Source organism: Epinephelus lanceolatus, chromosome 11 (genome assembly GCF_041903045.1).
Source record: "Epinephelus lanceolatus isolate andai-2023 chromosome 11, ASM4190304v1, whole genome shotgun sequence".
In the NCBI taxonomy this organism is placed as follows: domain Eukaryota; kingdom Metazoa; phylum Chordata; class Actinopteri; order Perciformes; family Serranidae; genus Epinephelus; species Epinephelus lanceolatus.
The window spans coordinates 33,194,752-33,221,685 of NC_135744.1; the positions used below are offsets into that span (position 1 = coordinate 33,194,752).

General features: G+C 40.9%; 1 protein-coding gene across 2 annotated transcripts; it reads left to right on the top strand.

Moving 5' to 3' along the window:
* Positions 1–683: 683 nt before the first annotated feature.
* Positions 684–25,786, top strand: adgrg4b (adhesion G protein-coupled receptor G4b). Of its 2 annotated transcripts, XM_033646700.2 has the most exons (30): positions 684–807; positions 935–1,172; positions 1,841–2,116; positions 4,435–4,532; positions 4,746–4,807; positions 4,973–5,021; positions 6,631–6,656; positions 7,652–7,800; positions 7,887–8,060; positions 8,181–8,254; positions 8,341–8,408; positions 8,520–8,559; positions 9,707–9,735; positions 9,903–10,048; positions 10,208–10,337; positions 13,203–13,303; positions 13,876–14,080; positions 14,159–14,324; positions 14,743–14,889; positions 17,359–17,484; positions 17,608–17,653; positions 17,729–17,832; positions 18,313–18,434; positions 18,710–18,978; positions 19,105–19,210; positions 19,713–19,791; positions 21,233–21,434; positions 21,921–22,022; positions 22,394–22,558; positions 23,192–25,786. In XM_033646700.2, exons 2-30 carry the CDS (start codon positions 965–967, stop codon positions 23,326–23,328), a joined length of 3,606 nt encoding a protein of 1,201 aa, XP_033502591.2. In that variant the 5' UTR covers positions 684–807; positions 935–964; the 3' UTR covers positions 23,329–25,786. The 2 variants fall into 2 exon arrangements, with proteins under 2 accessions (XP_033502591.2, XP_078028674.1); XM_078172548.1 differs by lacking the exons at positions 684–807; positions 935–1,172; positions 1,841–2,116; ... (2 more) ...; positions 4,973–5,021; positions 6,631–6,656 and having other exon boundaries at positions 7,448–7,800; positions 22,394–22,580.
* Positions 25,787–26,934: the final 1,148 nt, after the last annotated feature.

Consider the following 26,934-nt stretch of genomic DNA (forward strand, 5'->3'; position numbering starts at 1 on the left):
GGCTTTATAAATGAATAAAAGACAGTGCTGTTCTCTGCGAACTTCGAGAGAGGGCCAGCCCACTTTTTCATATAAAATGCAGTGATGGGTAAGATACCGATCCCCAGTGATAAAACGTAAGGCACTGTGAAAAACTGCATTAAGAGGTTTCAATGTGGAAGCTGAGGCATGTATGTATATGACATCACCAAAATAAATTGTACATTATTGTGGATTGTACGATGGTCTTCCTGCTGGGTGAGGTGAAACATGACTTATTTCTGTATAAAAAAACAATTGTTACTCTTAATTTCTTTGAAAGGTGTTCCACATGAGTTTGAAAAGAAAGCTTGGTGTCCAACCAAATCACACACACACACACACACACACTCGTAACATACATCTATAGGCTTTTCAGAATTTTCTGACGTCATGGACGAAGCTAGCTTACGTGAATTGAGAACCACTTGGAGATGAGAAAAAGGAGGACGTCAGCTGAGAAGGCGGTCCTTCAATGTAGCCCAGGACACAACAGCATAAACACTGCTGAATGAATGTAGTCTTTGTGATCAGATCTCATGATGCATTGAGGAGGCACTGGGTGCATTCACACCTGTACTCTGAGCTGTCCACATGTGATCCGATCACCCCAGACACATGCTAACACCAGGTGTAAACAGGGCCTCTGTGTCTGTTTCAGTCCCTCTGCTCAGTCTGTGGGGTGAGGTGGCGGACTTCACCTTTGCGTGCAACCACTGGAGACTAAAGCCTCAGGTCTCCATCCCCGCCCTGCAGGAGGTTACGGTCTGCTTCAACCTCAAGCTCAAGGTACTGACGACAAACTGCACAACTAATTCACAAGTCTAAATAGCACTGCTATTACTTTTAAGGGCACATTTAAGGGGACTTTATAAATCATGCATATTATATTATACATTTCATCAACCATATCTAGTTGCGGACCTCCTCACTATGGACTGCCTTCATGTACCGCCATCCTGAGGCCCAGTATACTGAGCTGGGCCTGGGGGGAAAGTGGGGTTGTTTAGTGGTCTGGCTGTTTGGAACGGAGTGGACTACGTCTAAGATCAACCTTCATCCATCACAGTGGCACTCACTGTGCCTGACCTGGACACATACTAAAGACAGACCGGCCCTATACCTCAATGGCAACCTGGTGGACATCACGGCAGGTGGGTTAAGTCATAGGTGACTGGGTTACAAGTGTCCAAATCCGTCTCCTGCTTTTTAAGGTTAATAACAGGACAGACCTCAATCTGCTGGATCCGTGCAACCCTACTTAAATGCAGGCTAGATCCATAATTTAGCAAAGGATAGGGACACTTTTACATTTGACACCATTTTCAGTGCTAAATTGTGTTGGCATTTCAGGGGTATCTACTTATTTTATGATGACTAGAGAGCAGGGCTGGGTACTGGTACTCAGTACCTTTAAGGTCTGACCCCAGGAAGATTAGCTAATGCTAGGGTGTTAGCTAGTAGTATTGAAACCTCTCCAGTCAAAAAATACCCACATTTAATCCTTTTTGATCCCAGCTACAACCCTCACAGTCTGTGGTATGGTGAAGTCAAGCAAGGTGTATTTGAAGGAGCTGGCAGTACAGTGTGCCGAGATGCCACCAAAACATAATAAAGTTTGGCTATACTGCACAACCGTGTAAGGAAGGAAAAAGGAGGTTATCAGTGTTATGGTAGCAAAGTTTTTATGAATCAATTCCCAGCCTTACTAAATAGTCAGTTGTTGTCACATTGTGTTTCAAGTTTAATTTGGTAAGATGACTGTGTACTTGACCCTCCTTTATGCCACACTACTGTTTTCCTCTCTTTGCTCACAATGTAGAAACAACTCCCTCCATTTCCCCTCCGTACGGCAAACTGGCCCCTAATGGAACGCTTACTTTGGGTGCAATGCACCGTCTGGTCAGTGGGAGTATCCAGGTTATTCCGTTTAACTCTCTGATGGGCAAATTATCTCTGTTTCGGCTATGGGGGCGAGAACGCGACCAAAAGGAAGTAGCTTCACTGTACTGTACAGAGGGGGACCTGGTGAAGTGGGAGAGAGACAACTGGGACACTCAGATCTGTGCGCCGTTCCCTGATCCCAGCCTCAAGTGTGGTGAGCTGATGATAAACCTATTTTCCATTAACTACAACATGTTTTCTTTCATATTTTGCTTTGTTTCAAACATTATTAACCCTACATTTTCCTCAACACCTGCAACAAACTGAATATTCTCTCCCTCCGCTGCCTCCCACTGTGTTTATACACCAGTCAGTGATTCACCTTTCTGCAGTAAATGACCTGTCAGCTTCATCAAGCATTTTACGGCTTTTTCCAACCTCAGTGGTAGCCTCCGAGGCTGCTTCTGGTTTACTGTGTGTCCTCAGCACTCAGATTAAATATTGACGCCCTGTCTCTTTGTCAGTAAAGTAAATATAGACGCCATTCTGTGATCAATAACATTTAGATCAGAAGCATTAATCATGCAGCTGTCAGAGGAGGTTATTTCCTCTCTGCAAAGCTGAAACCTGCTGTAATTTTCACTGTGAAACTACTGTTAGCTTGTGTTGTCAAAACTGCCACCAGAGTTCAGAAATTGTTGATATAAATTCCTTTTCTTACCAATTTTCTTTTTTAAAGTCACTAATTCTGTCTGTAACACAAGTCTTCATTTTCATGTTTTAAGTGTATTAATTGAATTCTCTGAGATTAACCGTCACTCAAAGGGCCAGTGTGTAAAATGGGTTGAAAACAGTGACATCAGTGGTCAAATTCTAGATTGCAGGGCTCACTCGCTCACCCCTCCCGTTGGTTAAATGACGGCAGCCTCATAGGGACAAAAAGCCTTGCGCACAAGTTTTTCAGGAGTAGGTCTATCTAGTGACAAGGTGAATGTTTATTTAGAAATCTAAATATAATGTTACGATATTGTAATGAATCCCTCACGTGCAGGAGACCAGAGGAGCGTTCGAGAAAAAGGCCAGTTTATTTGAGCACTCCAGAAACTCTGGTAACACTCCAGGGGGTAAAAGACTCCGTCCCAAACTCTGACTCTTCTAGCGTAACAGACACACTTCATACACACATAGGCTACTCGTTTACCATAATGAGTGGGGACCCCCCTCCCCTCTCTGCTCCACCAATCTCCAGCCCGCACACTGACTGACAGCGTAGCCGGTAAACAGAGCTCAGCTGTTTATTTAGCCTAGCAATATCTCCGGACTATAGTAGCTGCAATGGACGACTTTGAACGCGATTTTGAAGAGTTTCTTGTAGCGGACACAGACCCAGAGCCATACCTGTTTGAGCCGGAGCATACAGATGAGGAACTCCATGTGTTTGATGCTGAGCGGGCGAGAAGAGAGGCTGAATGCACAGAATGGGATTCGGTGCTACTGCTGCCATTGTTGGGGAGATATATCATCAGGAGGAAAAGCGCCGCAGAGAGTGCATCACAAGGAGTGAAGCTGCATCTTCTTTTCCTCGCAGATGACGGTTCGGGTTCATTCTCTCCTGTTGCGTGGTAAGTGTGGTCCATTCGCAAACTTTATAACTAAAAAACTTTTAACTACTCTCCATCGACGAGCTACTAACACTCTCTGCTGTTTCCTCCTCCTTCCTTCCTTCCGCTGTCTTCGTTGGTTCATTTATACACGCGAAACGCGTTCTCTGGCTGGCTGGATTGTCCGTTTGGTCTGCTGTACATACATGGCGGCGCAAGATGGCGACCTCTCTAAAGCAAGGCCCTTGCTATATATATATAAAAGCAAAATTATAAGGCTACGAAAACCAAACAAATTTTATTTTATAGCGATTATACACTTATATAAATATATTAATGTGTAGAATATTCAGATTCAGATTCAGATTGACAATAAACCATGCCAAATATTACACACTGGCCCTTTAAACCACACTGACTGCAGGTAACAAATAAAATCTACTGACTGAGGTTTCAAATTAAAACACATTATTTAACATACAATTTATCTGATGCATTTAAATACAGTTTCATATCAGGAAACGCCCTTCACAGTAACTTTGAAACACCTGTAGTTGACACTAACAATGAACGGAAGAAGTGGTTCTGCAACATCGACAGTAATTCCCTGAACCCTGGAGTTCTGCTTTTACAAATGAGCCCCTGTTTTAGTTTGTCACACTCACAATTAGAAACTTAACAGGGGAGAAGATACCACCATTCTCATTATGCTTTACATTTTCTATCTTGTACATGGACATGTGATGCTTTTTGTTCATCATAATGAAAGATGATTTAGATTAAACACCGACAAAGACAGTTAAGAAATTAAAATACATTTAGGATTTACTGTAAGCTCTAAGTTTTAGCATGATATGTTCCAATTGTTACAGCATTTTAATTTACTTTTACTTTTTTCTGGTGTTTTATTTTGCCTCTGGCTGACTGACAGTATGGTCATTGTACGAAGTGAGACTGACGTTTGAAATCAGACGCTCTGATGGCAACAAAACCGAACTCTACACGGCCAGAGACATTGCACATAAATGGGTAAAAGAAACAAATACACAAAAACACACATATATTGTAATTGTAACTGTAAAAACCAACATGAAGATGTTCTGTATATTACACTCTGAACACTGAAGCTGTTTCCTGTTACTTCTGTGTGACGGTGGTGGTGCTGTGTCTGTGTCAGTCAGGTTGTATTGCCCTGCATTGTACAGGTGTTATAAATCTCTCTGCTGTTTGTTGTTCCTGCAGCTCAGACGAGTTCTGCCACACACCATCTATTTAAACAGAGTGTCTGTGTTTGAGGCAACCAGGTATGAGAAGATCGGACTTTACAACACTGTCGTGACTCAATATATTTCATAAAATACCTATGAATGTCATTTCATGTCACATCAGTCAAACCTTATTTTAGTATATGATGGTAAGAGGGAACCAGTGAGCAATGAGTGTCAGAGTTTCTCTGATCTCTTACGCAGATCCAGACAAGACAACAACCTTGTAAAACCGTCACATGAGGACAGGATGGTAAGCACACTAGAGCCTGACTGAGCAACTTGCATATAAAGGTGTAATGGTGTACATGTTGTTGATGATCTCCGTTGGACATAGAGTAGTTTCGGTAACATGTCCACTTTTCACGTCCTGTCCGGGGCGTCTGGGGGGGTGTTTATAAATTGATGATAATGTCTGGTTTTCCTTGTGTGTGTGTGTGTGTGTGTGTGTGTGTGTTAGAGTGCGGCACGGGCCGCATACTTCTGTCCGAACCCGACAGTCATTCTGTTTTGTTATGTCCGAAACCGAACCGAGCCCGACATTATTTAATTACTAAAGCACTGAGTTTGTGTCACACAGTTGTTATGGTTACAGGCTATTTAACAGGCCGGGCGTGCACCGTGGGTGCTCAGCTGCGGAGAGGGAGACATCCATGTTTGAGACAGGAGCGGGTGGCAGGAGGTCCGAGGCTTCCAGCGAGAGGAGAGGGAGAAATATAACAAAATAAAATAGGAAAACCTGTCTCCCTCTTTTATTTTCAGCGTTCAATCAAGGCGGAGGCGGGTGACTGGAGGTGTGAGACTTCCAGCGAGGGGAGAGGTAGAAACAAACAGCTAATGTGTGTGTGTGTTCTGTTCAGGTGTTGTCACATAAATAACAGTGCCCAAGCAATAAACGGGACAGACAATGGGATTTTATTTATTTTTACACTACATTTTCACTGAAAGCTGACCGAATCCGACCCCAGCCCGAATACAATTTATACATTTTTGACTGAACCCGGCCCGCCCCGTAGGGTAGGCCTACCGTCAGGACCCGTCGGGCTCGGATCGGGTAGCCACACTCTAGTGTGTGTGTAAGCTATGTGTCCCCTATCTATAGGGGCCTATCTGATTTCTGTCTTTGAGAGATATATTAAAAATATAAGGCATCTTTGAGTAAACTGCGAGTATCATTTAAGTAGGCTATCTCGTGGCCGGGCCGAGTGTCCTCTTTTTTGGAAATCAAAATATGGTCACCCTAACATTACCAGAAGATGTCTCTGTCATAAAAACTTGACATGAACAAGAAATGCACCTCTTTTTGTGTTCATGACAAGGTGACATAATGATTATTATTGTTATGACAAAGACATCTTCTGGTAATGTCATCCTGGTTAATGTCAAGTTGTCATAATAAGGACATCCCAAACAAATTTAATGTCAACTTGTCATGACAAAGACAACTTCTGGTAATGTCACTTTGATTAATGTCAAGTTGTCATAATCAAGACAACCCAAACAATGTCAACTTGTCATTACAAAGACCAAATGACACTTAATGACAGCAGTCATAAACGTTTATGACCTGTACATAATGTTCATGACAGGTTCAGGACCGTGTCATGTCATAGTTATGACAGTGTCATGTCACTCTTATGTAGATACCTTCAAGTAAAGTGTTACCGTAGTTTGTCAACTGATACTCGGGAATATAATGTTGACAGATGTTTTAAAAGAGTTACATCTACACGAGTATAAAAAATAATCCAGTGTGTCTCAGGCTCTGAAGCATATAGGAAGTTTTACCATCACAGGGATAATCTCCGTGGCCGACATCTATTTTGAGTTTAACTTTAAAATCTGTGTCTTTTATTCTTCAGGTGCGGCGGTCTCCCGATTATGACAGGTAACATTGCTCAGGTTTCATGTAATGATTTCTGTTTTCTGAATGTTATGTCATCTGATCGTTGCTGGGCAATAAGATGTTCAACTACAGGCCACAGCATCAATTTATAGCTCAGATGACATTCCCTTTATTATAAAATATATCCGTATGCACACGCATAATTTGAAATATGTTGAACACGTTGTTGTTTCTTTCAGAGTTCATCTATATTACCAAAGCTTCTGAATACTTTTAATTGATCACACTGAATTTTCAGAATAAACTGTTTTTGTAAAATATTGGATATTTTACCAAAAAGCATAAATACATAAAAATCCTTAAACAATTAAACACATTGAAAAGGAACACTATGGCTGTATGACTCACGCCCACGCTAAGGTCGTAACAAATAGATTTTACTATTGTATGCTGTAGTGGTTCCCGCATAGTTTGACTTGTGACCCGTTCAACAAGAGCGGAGAAAGGTCCTGCACACTGTTCTTTTACTTGCATTAGGTGTGGAGGGCTCTGCTCTGAAGTTACACCGCTGTCCACTCTGTGTGTGGAGCAAAGCCCCACCCTCCTGCAAACAGGCAGCGACACAGAGAGCAGAGACAGATGCAACAGACTGACCGGCTGTTGTTGTGTTTATGTCTGATGTGAAACAGGCTGTTAGATCAATTCATACAGTAAAATTTCTAAAGTTTATAATCGTTACTGACATAAATTTTATATCGCCCAGGCCTAACTTGCAATAAACTTTATTGGAAATACGCTTCGGTCCTTTACCTGATGAGGGTTTAAAGACCAAACCGTTGTACCTCCAATAAAAGTTTATTGCAAGTAAAAGAACAACGTGCGGGATTTCTCTCTTCCCTTTCCTATAGATATTTCCGCCTGCACACCTATCCATGAGAAACTGAAGGTGTGCATGAGCCTTTACAGTCAAGAGTTGGCTTGTGACCCCTTAAAATGAAGTACTCTCTGCAACCTATGGTTCCGTTTCTCCCCTGTAGGTTTGACTGCCTGGTTCATGTAAACGTTAGACCAAGCAAGGACGTGGCAGAAGTGCAAGAGGAGATTTACAGTGACCTCACTGATGATGACATCAGTGATCAGCAAGTGCTGCTGGTTCATAACGACAGCATACACACAACACCTGTTGGTAGGAAATGGTTTTCACCGTGTGTGTGTGTGTGTGTTTGCAGAAAAACAAATTCTGGTTTACAATAATCATTCCTCTGTTTTTAGAAAGTTTCTCTGCAGTCACTGTCAGCCCTCCTGAGGTGGTGACAGAGCCCACTGCAGTCACAACCACCACATTCACAACCACAACATCCATTACCACCACCAGCACCACCACAGGTGTCTCTACCAGTGCGGCCACAGCCCCCACCTTCACAACAAGGCCTGCAAACATCTCTGGTCAGTCTGATCATTTACAGTCACAGAAATGCTCTCTGTATAGTTATGTGTGGATTACTAGGGGGGTTTATTTTAACTGTACCCAACTGGATTCCTAAATCTTTTTTATCTCCTCTGCAGAGCTGTATTTTGAAGTTAGAGTGAACGTTTCCATAAAAGGAGATTGTGACCCCCGTCAAGTTCTTTCTACCTGGGTATGTCTGACAGAAAAAGCACAGTTCTTTTAGTTTCAGGAATATCGGACCGATTTGTCTCAAACGTGGCCTCTGACTCTCCACAGCTCAACTCCAGTCTACCCGGTGACATGATGATGGTGCTTGACCTTCAGCTGCTCCCGGGAGCTGAAAGGTACAGTATGTGATGTCGCTGCTATGCCATCAACTCACCTAATTTCCAGAAATATCACACTTTCATATTTTAAAGTGAACAATTTAATTTAGTCTCTTTTTTCTCTTACAGACACCATCCTAACCAGCAGTCAAACTCCTCGTCTGATGGAGTGAGTAAACATAAATAACTTCAGTGAGTTTTTTGAGACTCATATAAGCACTGAAAACAGATGCTAGTAGGCAGACTTTTTAACTTTGGGGTGGCGCTTTTCCCCTTGGCTGCCAGTCTTTGTACAAAGCTAAGCAAACTGACATCTACTTCTAGCTGCGTAATTAATACACAGACATGACAGTGGTATCGATTTCCTCTAATAACTGTATTTCCAAAAATGTCGAACTATTCAATTTTCATGACAAAGCTATGAAATATTTCGCTGCAAAATTTCAGACTTTTACTCTGAGTAAAGGTTGAAGAACCTACACATTGAAATCTACAATAATACAATACTTTTCAGGGAGACAGCAGATATTGTACCCTTAAAGCGTGGAATGCTATCCCCAAAATAATATCAATTTACAAAAATATATCTAGACAATGACGTGAATGAACAAAAAGTAGCAGATGCAAACATTTCGCTGGATTAAAAGCCTCATTTTACATTTGGTTGAGTGGAAACCGCTTCTATGGATCAAAAATCTTGGGACAGAATCATTCGTTTATAGTGATCAAGCAGTCCACTTTGAGTGTTTTCATAAATGACAACATATGGTAACCCATTTGCCTCCAGCTGGCTACAACAGGCTGGTGTTGCACAAATCATGAGAGGATAAAGAATGCCATTTTCTCTCAATGAAAAACATAGTCTCCTCAAAGCTTACAGCTGCTAGTAATGGAGACGAGACATGAATGCACACGGGGATAGCACCGCTGGTTAAAACCGCCCTCAAGTGGATTGATAATAGCCCACAGTCATATAGTGTCCACGTAAGCAAACAGCTGCACTGTGTTCTGAAAGAGTCAATTAAGTTCAGTAGCAGTGAAGCTGCCTGTTTCATTACTTTATATTCATGTATTAAATATGCAAATGTCAATGAGATGGTAATAACAATCAGGTCTAATCATCCGCTTAGTGATCAATATGACCTGGACAGACGTAATCACTATAAGCAGTTTTCACTTTTGTACTCCTACCTCCTACTACCTTTAATTGTACTGCAAATCTTTAAACTGGTTTAATCCTTATATGTTCTGCTTTGAACTGACATCCTTTTTCCCTCCAGTTTTAAAGCTGTGTCAATATCTGTATTCTCTTCCAGGTGTTTTCAGATGTTCACGGAGTTTCAAGGTATGGATCATGTACTTCTACACCATTTCATTTAGATCACAAAAAACTGAACTCAAGGAAAATAAATACATGAAGACCAAAATGCACAATAAGGCAAATAATGATTCATCCATCAAATATAAACGGTCTGATTTTGCAACCTATAATGACTCCTTCACTGTCTGCAGAGAGAGCTGCATTTTCCAGGTTCAGGTCATGATGTCGCTGTCAGACACACAGGAAATGGAAGAGCAGATACGACTCCTGCTGCTGACTCCCTATAACAATGGATCCGTCTCCATAGCAACCGAGGACATAGAGATAAGCCGCATACGTGAGTCAGGTTCAGTGAAAGACTGCAGGGTGTAAAATTAAAAATTGGACGCATATTATTTTCAACAACTGATATTAAATTATTCATAATTAAGACTGGATAAAAAGTCAGTTTGTCTTTCACTCTTTCTCCATCTGTGTCACTGTCAACCTGTTTTAGTGATATTTAAGTGCAAAGCAGAAACCCACCACACCAGGAAAGGTCTGTTCGTGTGGCCCGACATTTCAGGAGGAAAATATGCAACTCAGCCGTGCCCGAAAAACCCTCTCAGCCAAGCCACACGCCAATGGTGAGTGATCAAGATAGATAATGCATTCATTTTTGAAACATACATATGTATGTATATACATTTTCACACCTACAACAAGTGCAAATCAACAATTACTAGTAATGGATACATGACTGGGATGGCTATAGTAAGCAGGAGAAAATCAAATAAGACAAATGTAATGCAGTGCAGGGTGTTGGAATAAACAAACATAATGTAATATCCCTGATCAGACAGAATGCGTTTTAGCATCCAGCAGCTGCTATTGGTAATGGGTTTTAATAGGAGTGAAGCTTTTTACTCGCTGCTTTTGCGTTGCTAAGCCTCTCACATTTTTCAGCTCTACACGCCTTGTTGTTTTTTTTGCAAGGGCGCACTTAACTTCTCGAGCTAGAAAAACCTTTAACTCAAAGCAGAAAAGTGCCTGACATCATTACTGTTTTTTTTTCTTTCCATTGTCTAATCCAATAAATTGAGAGGCGGGCCTTTTGTGGTGGCAACACATGGTAACGTACATTGTTTATATGAAACTAACACTAGCTCACTTTCATCATCGCCCTAGGCAAGCTGCAAGACATATCCAAACAAACTGTCACCTCAACTACTTTCTAACATCTTACCAACCTTAAAAAGGCCTGATGATTGACGAACCAACGATCATCCAGGCGAGGCTCCTGGACCAACTGGTGGTACTCCCTGTGATTTCTCCTCTTTCTGAGGGTCCCACATGGAGTTCCATTTCCCTATGACAAGCATACTATTTGAGAACAGTAGCCAGTGTCCTCCACCTGCCCATTTTTAATGCAGATTTTAAAGTATCTGTGAGTTTACTTCCCAGTAAAATAGCTGTTAAGCTAAAGATGTTATTCAGTGGTTGCCTAGCACAACCAACAAAAAACACAGACACAGCAAACTGCAAAAAGCACTCTGTCTGATCTGGGCCTAAAAACATCACTTAAGGCTTAGACAAACTGTGATGGATATTTGCCAGTGTTTTCTGACCTTAAATAGAGTAAATGAACAATTAACAAATAATCAAAAGATTAAATGTTGGTAAATATAATCTGACATTTTACTTAAGCAGAACTAAATGAACATGTTTTACATCTACCATATGCAGGATAACTTTTCTTTAGAGCATTGCTTGATGCAATATTTGATTTAATTATCAAAGAGCTGGGTGAGTTTTATTTAAGTGATTTTGAAATTTAAAATTCTGAATGAGCAAGAGTTGTATGTGTTAGTCATGGTGGCAACATACTGTACTATAGTATAAGCTAAACTAAGCTCCAAAGATATTATCAGTGATATTTTGACCAAACCTTTACCCTTCTCTTCATTGTTGACTGGAGGTAGTAAAACTTGCTTCTTAATAAATTAATATATACACGTTAAAAACGGTGGTACATTGACATTTTCTAATTTTAGCATCTGAAATCCAGGGGTGTGTTTCAAGCCTGCAGCTACAGTATGTTAACATTTACTTGTCGACTCTATCCTGTTGTTGACATGAAGCGCTTACTGTCACTTATCAGTGAACTCATGACCTGCAGAAAATTCATCATGTAGTCACACTGAGAAAAGGGTACATGTATTTATCTGGTCGAGTGTCAATATGGATTTCACACATGAATACATACAGGTGTATTTGGTATTGATTACATCTATTGGTATATATTCTTATATGGCAGTGTCACTGTGTTCAGGACTGTTTCTGTTGTGACAATATTTACTGATGGCTGCTCATGAGCTGCAGGAGGCTGTGCTGTAAAGTCATTAATCAGGAGATGGGTGCGATTAATGACTGGAGTTAACAGATGGGTGTTTCCGGGGATCGACAAACTCCCAGCTGTCTAGGCTCTGTCTTAGGCATGCATCTTCTGCCAAAGTAAATTGAATTATAGCTGCTGCGCAGCAATGGGTCGGGTCTGGGCATTTTTAAGCAATTCTGAGCAACAAGCAGAAGAATTGGAAGACATTTAGGAATTTAGCAACACAATCAATCAATAACAATGATTGATTTGCTCCATAAGTGAAAAACTGATGTTTAAAAATGTCATTTTTACATTGACTCCAATTGTTCACATTAGAGCAAAATTCAAAATGCTGTCAAAAATTCAGTTTTTTGCCACACATCATCTACCATGACTCCAGAATTTTGTCATTTTTTTCATGAACATTGAAGATTTATTTAGCAAGAATTTGCATGTATATGTTTACAGTACCGTTTACAGTCAAACATTTTGATGCACTGTAGGCTCAATTTTTGATAAATCAAAAATCTGAGAAACATGGTTTTTGTAGGACAGTCTGAAGATGCTCTGTAGCAAGTTTGGTGTCAATTGAGCAAAAACTGTGGGAGAAGATAGGTTTAAGAAGTTCTATAGATTTTGAAAAAAAAATAGAGTGATGAACTTCATAATTTTTAATAGGTTTAAATGTACAAAAGTTTCTTCAGTATTGGGGCTACAGTTTGATGAAAGTTGTGAAGTTGTAGCACGTATGGTTGATTTGTTATGAATTTTCAAAGTTTTGAAATTTAGACGCTTGCTGTAGCGCCACCATCAGGACTACTGGCTTGAGTTTACAGTTGAGGATATCTGGCATGAGACTGGACCTTTGTGCAAATTTTGGTGAGTTTTCACCCATGGGGAGTATGATTTCCTCAGAAGAAGAAAGAAGAAGAAGAGGAGGAGGAGGATTACATTAGTGTCCGGGCAGCTTAGCAGCAAAAGTAGCTATATGGAGGGTAGTCAAGAATAAAAGATGCATAGCTTGTAAAGTAAATACAAGATAAAGAATAAAACACTTTGCAAAAACTCTGTTCAAAAGGCAGGCTTTGTTTTAAAGCCCCCTCCCTCTGTCCTCTCACTACCTGTTTGACAGTAAACTGTGCCTCAGTACCCGCTGGTTGGCCCCAGACCTGAAAGACTGTCATCTGGTGGTGGAAACCATCCCTGATCTGGATCATGTCGAAGTCACTGCTGGTCTGTTTTACACTTTTCATTTCATCTGTCTGTCTTATGTCTTAGTTCTTGACTTCAAAATATTCGCATCATTTAGTCTGAAATCTCTGGTCCAAAATGTAATGTTAAGATCCGTGGAGTTCCTAACAACATACTGTTTTCAAAATGCCTAAAAACTCATGTATGCAAAACAGTAGAGGGATGTTACAATGGCTATGTTTACATGCACAAAATATTCCGGTTTTTAACCTTATTCTGAAAAAGACAGTATCCCAAGAATGCTCAAAAAGCCTTTAAAATGCAGGCATATCCCACATGTCTTAATCGGAATATGCCTCTCTCCAAATAAGGTCTAATTCAAAATATCCAAATGGGATATGTTGTTTAAATGACCTGTACCAAATCTGGAATACTGTCATATTCGTTATAATTGAGGAATATTAGTGTGCACGTAAACATAGTCAGTGTCGCTAAGTTAATTCCTGTTTTACACATTTGAATCCCCATAACAACAAATCAATGAAAGGGTCAGGACCTACTCTATAATGGAGCTTTAAAAAACACCACTGGATGTATCATCACTGTATCTCCAGACAATGCACTTGACGTGGTGGAGATGATTGAGGGTCTACTGAGCAACCACTCCACACTCAACTACCAGGAGCTGGTCACAGTCCTCAACAAGCTGAAGGACGTCATCAAGCTCAGCACAGTCACACCGACCCTCGGCCAAGCTCTGATCAACATCATCTCTGACATCCTGGAATCTGACAGCAACCTGATTCCTTTTACCAACACGTAAGGATGGACAACTGGAGGAATCTTTTTAACTTTTCAGTTTGACGTCCGTTCACCCTCCTCTGTCTTCCTCTCTAGTATCCTGAATATCACAGAGGCAGTGGGTGACTCCATGGTGGGCTACGAGGGCTCCTCCACCCTGGTTGCTCCTGCCATTGCTATCTCGGTGGTGGATGTAGTTCCTGGACAGTTTAGCAGTTTGACTTTCGGAGTGTCATCAGACCTTGAAGGCACAAAGCCTGAGGTTGGTAAATAAACAAATAACACCAACACATCTCCTTAATCACATTCACGGTTACTGTTGAATAAGCAGGCTGACTCTGAGCTTAAAGTCGGGGTACAGTCAAATCTGAGATTTACATGTAAACACATTATACATGTAGTGGTGCTACAACTTAAAGAAGCTGCAGTTGTCCTGTGAGTGGGCATGGCTTATGTGCATTCAGCAGACATGGCCCAGCATCTCAGAGCAGAGAATACTGCCTATTTTTATATAATTCTGGTGTGTAATTTTGTATACTTGGCAACTTTTAATCATTCAAGTAAGGCCAAGTGCTTAATAACACATTTTTCTGTGGTGTGACAAACTTGTTACCATTATTTATTTTTGCTTTACGTGGACTTTAAAAGAGAATATGAATACATTTCTTTTTATGTTGTAGATATTCATCAACAAGTATCCCTTCAACGACACGGTGGCTTTCATCTCCCTGCCATCTGCCCTGCAGCACAGCTTCCCACAGGACAGCTCAAACCAGAGTCCAGCGAGAGTTAAGTTTCAGTTCTACGGCATCCCAATGCTCTTCAAGGTACGATGTTGTATGAATCCTTTCTCTTCCAGAGACAGGAAAATGTATGCAATTTAATCAAAATATTTGTTTGAAACATAAGTTTACTGAAGGAATACTTTGCCCCCCAAATGACAATCTGTGTGTCTCCAGTGAACGAAGAATCCAAAAACTTCTTGATAAATTGGTAATTTTTTTTTTTAAATGGGGGCAAGATTAGATACTGTGGAAATACCTGAGGGCCAGCTGCTTCTGGCGTTATATGGGTTATTTTAAAAAAAAACAAACAAACAAAAAAAACAAAAACTATTTCTTCTTTCAGTTAAAACTATTCAACTTTCCATCACTCCTGAAAGTGGCACCCATCACTGGCGACTTAAAGCTTCTTTGCCGTGGTCTTCTACCTAATCAGAAATGCTGCTTGATTAACCAATATTGTGTGGCGGGCCACATATGGTATATTTTGAGAGACACAATGGCCATGATTACAACAACAGAAAAACTATATATATCATCTGTTTACAAACTATCACACAACTCATACAGTATAATCCAAGTCTCATTTGTCTAGTCATATGCATACTCAATACTTCCCAAACAGACAGCCATTTCCGAAGGGGAACTGAAAGAGATCTTCAAAGCCAGACTCCATTGAGAAGAACACTAATTTTACATTGCTACATGGGAGCTGCTGGTCTACCACTGCCTCTATCATCTAGTTAGTTAGTTAGTGTTATACAACAGTTAGTTCCAACCGAGTAATTTGATTGGACGAGAGGCATTCCGTGAGTGCTGATATAGAGTATAACATCACTGGGACATATGACAGTAAAATCACTCCGCTCACAGGTGTTATAAATATAAATACAACCGTTAATTAACCAACTGTCACACTCGCTACATTGACGCAAACTGACACTATACCGTTACACCAAGAAGATGGATATTTTCCCCAAAATTACATTTGAATTAAATTATGAGTGGTTGTCAGGAGAGGACGAGGAAAACACCCAGGTTTGCCAACGTTTCATCAGCCGAACTGGACGAAGTTACACAGCTGCAGATCAATAGGCCCGTTTCCACTGCAGGAACTTCGGGGTAATTTTACGGGGCCGGGGCCGTTGGTGCGTGTCTCCACCGCAGGAACCACCCCCGAAGGACAGAGTTCCGGAACTTTTACAGGGGCTAAACAAGTCCCTGCCTCGGGGTAGGTACTCAGAACGGCCCCGAAAGACTCCTGGCTGGGGCTTGGGGTTTACTTGGTGCTGATTGGATATACTCAAGGAGGGATGTGACGTCAACAGAAAGCAACAAAATAGCTGGCATTTTTAAAACTCAGCAGACGAGGGTTAGCTCGTTCATATAGTTTCCGCCGCCATCTAAAAAACAACTCACTAAATGGCCCGTGAAAAAAATATTTTTTCCAGCGGATATCTTAGTTACAACACGATTGAGCTAGCAAAGCAGTTTTGTGTTGCTATGTGTGGTATTTATTCAGTTATGGGAAATCACGATGTCTAGAAAGCATCAGCTAACAGCAGCAGCAAAGCTAACATCAGGACATCATCTGTTAAAAGCCTCCCGTTGTCGGATACGACATCAAACTACTCCAGTTAGCTCAATCATGTTGTAACTAAGACATCCACTGGAAAAAATATTTTCTTCACGGGCCATTTAGTGAGTTATTACAGACACCGCTATCGGCTAACGGCATCCCTACGTCCCCCGGCCAAAATGGTTGCGCAACGATTACGTCACATCCAGAGCCCGTAACTTTACAGGAACCTTCCTCATACTCCGCTCTCTCAGTGGAGACACGGCGGTTGAGAGGGCCGAGCGAGGACGTTCCTGTACTAGTTCCTGCCCCCCAAATAGTACCAGGAACTTCTTCAGTGGAAACGGGCCTAATGTGAATACAAAGTAGCTTGTGAGTTCCTGGCGTGTGTGCTGCGTTGCCTGGCAACAGACTGGGGGAACTGTTTTTTTTTTTTTTTTTTTTCGCAGAGCTACATAACATTCTGTGACAATTTACAGTACAACATCACTCCCTCTCGTGTGATATTGCTTAATTATTGTGAGACTTTATTAAGGGTTAGTTTGGATTCACCACAGTCACACAATAACACAAACAAACACCAGCTTCTGTGTTCAGTGAGGTAAAATGAAGAGAGCATGGATAAGTTTAAATTTCTGTTCACTTCTCTGTCAGCAAGGGTCGTCTGTTTAGGAGGTGTTAAGCATACAACTGGATAAATAAGACTTGTATTATACTTCCTAAATTGTGTGAGAGTTTGGAATCTGTTTTTTGGATTCTTCATTCACCATGAAGGCATGCAAGAAAAATGTTTTCCTTATGAAATCAACCTAACAAGTGGTAAGTATCTGATATACACATGGTCATTTTTGGGTGAAGTATTCCTTTAATTACTGGATGAGCCCTCTTATATTCAGAAAAGCAAACTTACACATGCATCGTGTTATGATTTTCAGAGCAGCCAAGAGAAACACATCCTCAACACGTTTGTAGTGTCAGCCAGTGTGACCAACACCAGCTCTCCAATCAAAGACCTGGACGAAGACGTCAAAGTCATGCTCCACCATCTTAAACCCAATACAGTAAGATCAACTGTTATTTCAAATATGGCTGACAGCAGAAAAACATAAATCTGTCTTCAATATAATAAACAAATGAGTTAGTAATGCCTTTGATTGACTAAAGAATTTCTATTTCTGTTCAAGCTTAACGAGAATGAAGAGTGTGTGTACTGGAACTTCAATAAAAACAGTACGTCCTGATTTAAATTATCACAACTCTTGCTGGATGAACTGTGCGATACTAAATGTCTGTGTCATCATCTAGACGGACACGGAGGCTGGGATAATTATGGCTGCAGGAAATACAACAGCAGCTCTAACTACACAACATGCCTGTGTGATCATCTCACACACTTTGGAGTTCTTCTCGTATGTATCTTTTTTTTTTTTTTATACGATTTCCTGGAAAGCACACGTTGGCCTCAGAGGCACTGCAGTACATTTAAGCTTTGGTAATACTTGTTGCAGTAGTAGCAGCAGTATTAATAGCAGTAGTTCTAGGCCAGGGGAAGTGGTTGGACTCAGGTGTCACCAGCAGAGGGCGCTCAAACCACAATGATTTCTCTTCTCTGGTGTTTTTACAAGTAACAAAGACAGACTGCTTTGAAATTAAGCATTACCTTCAGCATACTGCTTTAAAATAATCAAATACAGTATATCTAATCCCTAATGACAGCTAAGGGTTGTGCAAGCTGTATGGTATAGTCTTCATGCTAGTTTGTATTTGGTACCAGGGACAGGAGCAGTTACTGTTCACACTTTACAATCTGTGTCCGTGAGAGTTACTTGTGGCACATTGGGAAATAAATACACACGTGTACTAACGGTGTTGCGTGTGTTTGTGTACAGGATGTCTCCAGGACTCAGCTGGACCAGACTAATGAGCAGATCCTGACCATTATCACCTACGTTGGCTGTGGAGTCTCGTCGCTGTTCTTGGGAGTCACTGTTCTCACCTACACAGCTTTCGAGTGAGACTCCAACCACTGAGTTGTTACTTCTTCTATTTGTCATACACTGACATGCAGACTGGTAACCTGTTGGTAGGTCATAATCACCGTGTCATGGATAATGATAAGAAATGGGCCTTAGACCAAAGCTGCTATTCTGGAAAGTATGACTTGGTGCTTCGGTCTGTATTACTGCTGTGTATGTTTGCAGTTACTGTCTAACACTTGAATTAAATACTCTCTGTGTCTTACCTTTTGTTTTCCTCCCCCACGTTTTATCTCTGTCTCCTTCTCAGAAAGCTTCGTCGGGACTACCCCTCTCAGATCCTCATCAACCTCTCCTTGGCGCTGCTGGGCTTGAACCTGGTGTTTCTGGTCAACTCCTGGCTGTCCTCCTGGGAGCTATATGGCCTCTGTGTGGCCGTTGCATCCATGCTGCACTACTTCCTCCTGGCGTCATTCACCTGGATGGGATTAGAGGCTGTTAACATGTACTTTGCACTCGTCAAAGTCTTCAACGTCTATGTGCCTTCTTATATCCTGAAGTTCTGTGCTCTAGGATGGGGTGAGTCGTGTTTTCCACACTCAAACACTTCTTAGGACAATGCTGTTGACTGAAACAATGAGAATTCAAACAAGTTACTTTTCCAAATCATTACATGCTGTAAAAGTATTTTAACTGTTCCTCCAGGGACTCCTCTGGTGATCTGCATCCTGGTGCTCATCGTGGACAGAGAGGCCTATGGCAGTGACATCTACAGAGATGCTGAGAATAGTTTAGAGCCACTGGACAACTTGTGAGTTTTAGGAACTCATTTTCCAGGTCATTGCATATAGAAACAATTCACGTTTCAATCAGCAGTGAGACTGGTAGAACTGAAAAAATCTTGTGTCCTGCAATTTCATTTTATTTAATGGGTAAAAGAGGTAGATATAATTTAAGTTTTCAACTAGTCAATTTAACTTTTTGGTGATTTTCTTTTCCTCTTGGGGAAAAAAAACAGAATTTGATACACCTTATTTTTAATGAAGTAAAAAAAATAAAAAGATTAACTGTTCCACTACTTTTTGCAAATACAGTAGCAAAGAGTCATTCCTACATTTTCCTTACTTGCAGGGGGTGACGGAGAGTACAACCATATTTAATTAAAATATTTCTCATTGCAGCACCTGCTGGTGTGGCACAGAATTTGTATGTGAGACAATAACCACAATGACCTCTGCATCTCCTCTAAATTCACTCTCTCCCTCTGACTCACTCTTTTTTATCGTTTTCCCACTCAATCCTTGTTCCCTCAGCTGTTGGCTCCAGGACGATGTGACATATTACGTGTCTGTGGTTGCCTATGCCGTGCTGGTCTTCCTCTTCAACATTGCGGTAAATGATTTTAACTTTTCGTTCAAGTTCATACCTAAGTTCAAACTACTAAAATAGCGGCCCATGTCCACATTTTGCTGGTTAATGTATCACAGTATTCTCCAAATTACATTTATAATTTTCAATTTTATAAGTAACTAGTCCATACCCATTGAGTGCACAGTTGCCCACATACAGTTTCACATGGTGTGTGTTTGGGATACAGGTCATAGGAAATTGCAGATTAAATAGTCAACTGAACCCATTAAGAAGAGCAATGTATTCAGACAGTTTTTGTGAATTTGATAGTACGATTGCTTTATTGAAAGTACAGTAATACCATTGCCAATAGTGGGATAGTTAGTGGGCTAAAACTGTACATTAGTAGTTGAGGTAGCACGTTGAAAGGCACATAGTTAAAGTGTTTATATGTTGTATTGACTTAAAAGTGGGGCGCACTGGTAGAATGACTGACAGAATGACACACTGACAGTTTCCGTGATTATGTACAGCATACCATACCATGACTTAGTCATACCAAAAATTTGAAAAAAACCCAAACATTGGGCCACAGGAGGAGCCACAGCGATCGGTCACATTTTAGCCATTTTTAAGCATTTTTCTGTTGTTACAGCGCCACCCAGTTGCCAATTAGAGTTAAATTTCTCCAGTCACCTTGAGGTGTCCTGTTCTACATATCTACCAAGTTTAGTAAAAATCGATATGGCGGTTAGGCCGAGCTAAGAAATTAGCTCTCTAGCGCCCCCATTTTGTTTGATGGGGTCAATAATGGAGGGGTCCCCTCAGATTATGTGTGGTCATATGCCTACAAAGTTGCGTGGTGATCAGTGAAACCCTTGAGATGTTATACACCTTTATGTGATGAGCCACACCCTCCGCAATATTCATTGCCTTATAGAAGCTCAGTTTTAGTAAGTTTTCCAACTTTTGCCAAGAGGGAACTTTAGATATTGGTCCCTAGATTATGTTCACCCAGTTTCATGCAGATCGCTCAAACTTCCTAGGAAGGGATCGATTTTAAGTGTTTTTCAAAAAATTCAAAATGGCGGAAAATCTATATAACCGGAAGTTATGGGTTCTTGAGGTAAATTTGTTCCTCATGAGGAGAGGCATCTCTGCGAAAAGTTTCATGTCTCTACGACGGCATGAGATATGCCCATTCAAAGTTTGCAATTTCAGTCGGTTGCTATAGCGCCCCCTTTGGCCAATTGATGTGATATTGCTTCATCCGCATCCTCCCATGACCCTCTACCACTGTGCCAAATTTCACATGGATTGACCAAGTCAGTGAGGAGAAAAACGTGGAACAGACACACCTACACACACCCACAGACAGAGTTTTCGTCATTATATAGTAAGATATCTACAGAGCTCAATCATCTCATCAACCAGACAGCAACAGTAATTTAACCACTCTTATTTTTTTAAACTCTCCTTTTAGGTTTTTGTGGTGGTCTTGATCCAGATTCGCCACATGCGAGTCAACAGCCCAGCTGGGACCCGCAGCGGACTGATGCATGACCTGAAGGGAGTTGCCAGTCTCACCTTGTTACTAGGACTAACATGGATGGTTGGCTTCTTTACATGGACGCCAGCCAGAGTAGTTCTGCTGTACCTTTTTGCTGCACTCAACACCTTTCAAGGTTGTAGTTTCTTTTATGCACAGACATATTTACTCTGGATAATATATATCTACGTACATAGGCATAGACTAAATGTGCTTCATGTAGGAACCACTTGGACAAACTGGTTTGTTCTTACATGGCATGAATGAGTGATATACCGGTAAATAAATCAGTGAGTGAAGGTTTGCCAACCACACATGCAGTTTTCTTCAACATCCTACCTTACGTTTGCAGTTCAAAAGGAACCAACAAAACTCGCAGATAAAAGGAGGAAATCAAACACAGGCTGAATGATGCAACTATTTCACAACTGCCTTTACCTCGGCTGGCCTTTGTTATATTGCTTTCTTTTTTTATCTGACAGTGATGCAACAAAAGCCCTGTGCTTTTTCACTTTTGGGAGAGAAATGCCTTGCTCAAGTGCAAATTAAAAATAGAATTTTCTGCTAAACCAATTCCTCCAAAGCTCATCATGACCTTGTCTCACTTTTGTTCATATTCCAGGACTTTTCATTTTCATCTTTCACTGTCTGATGAAGGAAAACGTCAGGAAACAATGGAGGATTCATCTCTGCTTTGGACGTTTCCGTCTTGATGAGTATTCAGGTACAACAACCGCACATAAGCCTCGTTTCCACCAAGCAGTCTGGTTCAGTTTGTTACACATTAGATCCATTATTTTTGTGTTTCCATTGTCAAAAGTTGTCGATGTTACCAATAGAAACGTTTCATTCAGTCCCATGTTATCATCATTGGGGTAGCTAGAATACAGATCATATACTAAAAGGTGGAGCTGGAGACAATGCAGTTCATTGACTGGTCAAGAGAGAATTGTCACTCTTGTTCTGAAAATGTCGGCGTGCAACTAGCTCTGTGGACAATCAGCAAGGTGCAGATGTTCATCTGTATGCCTGTGAGGAGGAAATACTTAATAATTGGCTTAATGACTGTTACCTGTGTTTGATGATGTCATCCAGAGTGGAGCAACTCGGCATCCGTTGGAGTCATGGCCAAACCCAAATCAAAACCTCCGAGAGCACCAGTACCATCGGTCCGCTCGGTCAAGTCGAGCTCCACAGAGAGCACATCAGCCTCCTCTGACTCAAGCCAGAGAGACTCATCCTGCAAGAGACCAAACCTGGGTGAGGAAACCGCGCATCATGTGTAAGTCTGTTACCACTGCTATAATTTTAGCACATTTAAAAGCCAAAACGATAAATTAAAAGTTCAACAATGACAATAAACTCTTCAAAAATAAGAACTACATTGTAAACATGTGTTTAAAAGATAAAATGCAAACCTTCTGGTCCCAATTATATTTCTTAATGAGTTAGGAAAAAAAGTTTTCAGTGAGATATTCCTAATTTTGTCACTGGTACTCTTTTGGCATTCAACTCTTAATGAACTCCTTCCCTCTCATCTTTTGTCAGACATTTAAGGTTGCAATCAGAAGATATAATTCATCTTGTTGAGATTCATATAAACGATGATGATCAGAGATTTAGTCAGACGTCATCACAGTCCCTCTGCTGCCAGAATCACAGTGAAGGTCACTGCATTCATTATTGAGACTGCACTGACGTTCAATAATTACACGAAAGCCTTTGTAATTGAGCCTAAAAGGACCTAATTGTTATTTCTTAAATGGTTCCTTCAAAATCTGACAGCTCAATTTAATTTAACCCCCAACTCCCAGGCGTGTACTCTCAAACCACATATTGAGCAAATGTTTTTCACATCTCTAAAGTGTTCATGGATGTTTAATTATCTTGCAGGCCTTTTTGTGAATTCCTTGGCTCTCCCTCGTGCCCAGAAAAGCCCCTCAGGTACAGGAGCTCTGCCTTCACAGAGGGGGACGAACCTTACACCTGGCTGGAGGAATCACTTGCTTGTTCAGCAAGAAGAAAGATAAAACACACAGGACCATTCATTTGCATACAGACGCATGAAGATATGCAAATCACAGAAACAGTCATGAAGTCTCCCAAAATGAAACAGCAGCCTTAAAACCTATTGTACTTCAATACAAGCCACAGACACATGTAATCAATGCAGCGAACAGCCATCACTAAATGTGAAGCATCATTGTGTTCCAGCTTCATTAGATCACGTTATCATGAATTCTATTGTTTTTTGTTTTTGCTAAATATTGTAAAAGAGCCTGTAATTATGAAGACATGAGTAGTTGCATCAGTTCCAAGGAGGAGTTGGTTGCCAAGCAACTGGTGAGTGGAGCCATGGTGACAATGAACCATGGTACCACACAGTTTGTATGAGGAAATAATAAAATTTGAAATTTAAGATGATGCAAGCCTCCCAGTGCTCCTTCTTCACCTCTGTTTGTGCCAGGAAACATGTGTTTCTACAATCTTTCCTTAATCGCTTCATGACATGGTTAGATAAACATGTGACGATCCATAATATCAATGTGTTTGAATAAACCATTGGCACTGACTGGAGGTGATCGGTAGCATCATAGAGAAATAGCTGAATCCATGCTGCATGAATTTCTCCCCATAGAGTTTGACAGATATTATTTATGTTCATTTTTTTGCTGGTGTTTCTGACTGTATCACCTGAACACCTGCACATTGTAATGTAAACGAAAAGGCTGCCAACACTTTCTAAATCTGTGAGATTTGACAAAACCTTTCCATTTTTATTTATAGACAAGCAGAAAGGTGTTAAAATCATAGTCTGTGGTTTGTAGAATTTTAGATTAACCCACAATATATTCAGCAAAATAGGTAAAACCATACAATAGACCTACAAAATGCTCGGTCCTGTCAAATGACCACAGATACCAAGAAAATATAGGAAGGAGAGCTGAAATTTCCGACTGAAAAACGTGAATCATTTAAATTCTATGAACTATTTTTAATTTTATACCAGCAACGTCATTTAAATTGGATCCAAAGATACTGAGACAATATAAATAATGGAACAAATGTCATTATTACAAAAAACTCGAGAGTAATGCTGTCAAAAGTATCGATTTCTCAATACATATCAATTCTGATTATTTGAATAGGTTTCAATACTTATTTTCCACCGTATCGATACGCCGGTAGTCTCGCCACCAGACAATCAGAGATCTCCGCCTTCTGATAGTCTGGGGACACTCCTTTCTAAAGTGTGTTTAACACACTGGCGAAAACGGCCGGCAACAAAGCAACGCCTCTTGCATTTTTGAAAAGGACACGCCTTCTCGGAAATGTGCGCTCCCCCTTTTCTCGTCTGCAAGGAAACAAACACACAGAGAGCTTGAAAATGGATGCCGAGAGATTTAACTCCGTTTTATCAAACGTGTGCTCATCCGTAAAGAAAATATTTTTTCCAGCGGATGTCTGAGTTACAACATGATTGAGCTAACTGGAGTAGTTTCATGTCGTATCCGACAACGGGAGACTTTTAACAGATGACGTCCTGATGTTAGCTTTGCTGCTGTTAGCTGTCCCTGTCAGCTGCAGCCACTGATGCTTTCTAGACATCGTGATTTCCCAAAACTGAATAAATACCACACATAGCAACACAAAACTACTTTGCTAGCTCAATCATGTTGTAACTAAGATATCCACTGGAAAAGATATTTTTTTCACGGGCTGTTTAATGAGTTATTACCTATTACAGACACTGCTAACGGCTAACAGGGCTAACAGCTAACGGTTAGCCCAGCTAAACGTGCACACAGAAACAATAATGTTTGTTCAATCATTGTGTTTATAGACTTTACAAACATCGGATTAGTCTCAGTCGGCTCTGCTGGTGTTCTACCCGGAAGTATTTGGCCCTGTCCAAATACCCATACTTGCGCCCTGAGGTCTTCCCTGAAGTGCACTTGCCAAAAGTGCAGTTAGGGGCGTAAGTGCGCAAGGGATCGACACTGTTTAAAAAGGAGAATTGGGACAGTTGCGTACACGTCACTTCCGTTTGGGTCCAGCTGGTCCATCTCCTAGGAGACGAAACATGGTGATAGAGGAAATAACTTTGTTCACAGCACTGCTGCTGCAAATGATAAATAGATACAATCAGCGAATGATGAGGAGGATTAGGAGCCGCAGGAGAAGGCGGCATCTACATCAGATCCAAGTATTGATGCTGATGCCCAACCAACAGGTAAATTTTTTAAATTAAAATTTTTAAATTAAATTTTACTCTTGAATTTACCTGTTAATATGTATATTAGCTGTAACATCTTTTTTTACTCTACCGTTAACGTAGCCTAGATTACCGTTATTACTATTCAAACGTTTTTTGCTTCGATAAATTGTGGTAAATTGTGATATAAAATAAACTATAAAGACATACGGTAATAAAATAATAATAATTAAAGACACAATCAAAACTGTAAAGTGATGTGGACTATCTTACAACCCTCAGGTCAACCGTAAACTGTATGTTATTTCATTCTGTCATGTATTATTAAGTCCACACAGTGTGTTGTTTGACGTTATGTTCCTCTTAACGGTTGTTGTCAGTCGGAGTTAACGGCTCGCGGATACGTCAGTTACCGTTTGAAGATGGTGAGTTGTACCGGCCAGCTGTGCAGTGTTACGGCGTCACGACACTATGGAGGATTCTGGGTAAAATCCTTCAGCGAAGTGAGGTCTGATGCGCACTTTTGGAAGGGGTGCATTAAGGGCGCAGGTTTGCACCCCTTGATAACAACAGAAGACAATTTGGACACCCTACGCACTTGCGCCCCTTAGCGGGAGCGCGCAATTAAGGGGCACAAAGGCGCAAGTGCGGGTATTTGGACAGGGCCTTTGTAAACAACAAGGCGATTCCCTCTAACGTTATAGTCTGGTCGGACAGATGAGTCATGGCCTTGTAAAAGATTATGTTTGTTTCTTGTAGTTGGTGAGAATGTGTCGCCGCAATCGCAACAAACATCCACTAACTTTGACAGCGTTTTCTGCGAGCGCAGAGGGAGAACAGGCTCTGATTGAAGGGGGGGGTATCTCCCTTCATCCAATATCTCTGGTATCTCGCTTCATCCAGTATCTCTGGTTCAGCGAGCCACCAAAGGACCGCCCTGCAGATTTGCTATTGGTTCTGCAACGTAGGGAGTTTTTTAAACTCTGAAATTGTATCCGCCCATCTAAACACAAAATCAGGGAGAAAGTCATGACTCTTTAGTTAAGCAAAGCATCTAAAGACCGACTTGTGAGTCTAATACGCCGATATTAGCTGCATATTCTAGCTCTCTCTTACTGTACTCTTTACAATGGTAAACATTACTATAGTCATTCTTCTGAAAGATGTTGCTGTCATGTTGTAGCCTTGTTGTATTAACCTTTTAATAAAAAAAACGTATTGTGGCTCAGTGTCAATTTTTTCCTCAGGCATCAAAAATGGTATCACACATCCATATTTTTCAAGGCACTGTATTGCAGCTGGAAATTCCATTATTGTTACAACACTACTAAGAGGCAACAAAAACTAGAGAGGATGATACATAAGAAACTTTTAATTTAGTACCTTATCACTGGTTCGTCAGCTGCTGATTTGACCCCGA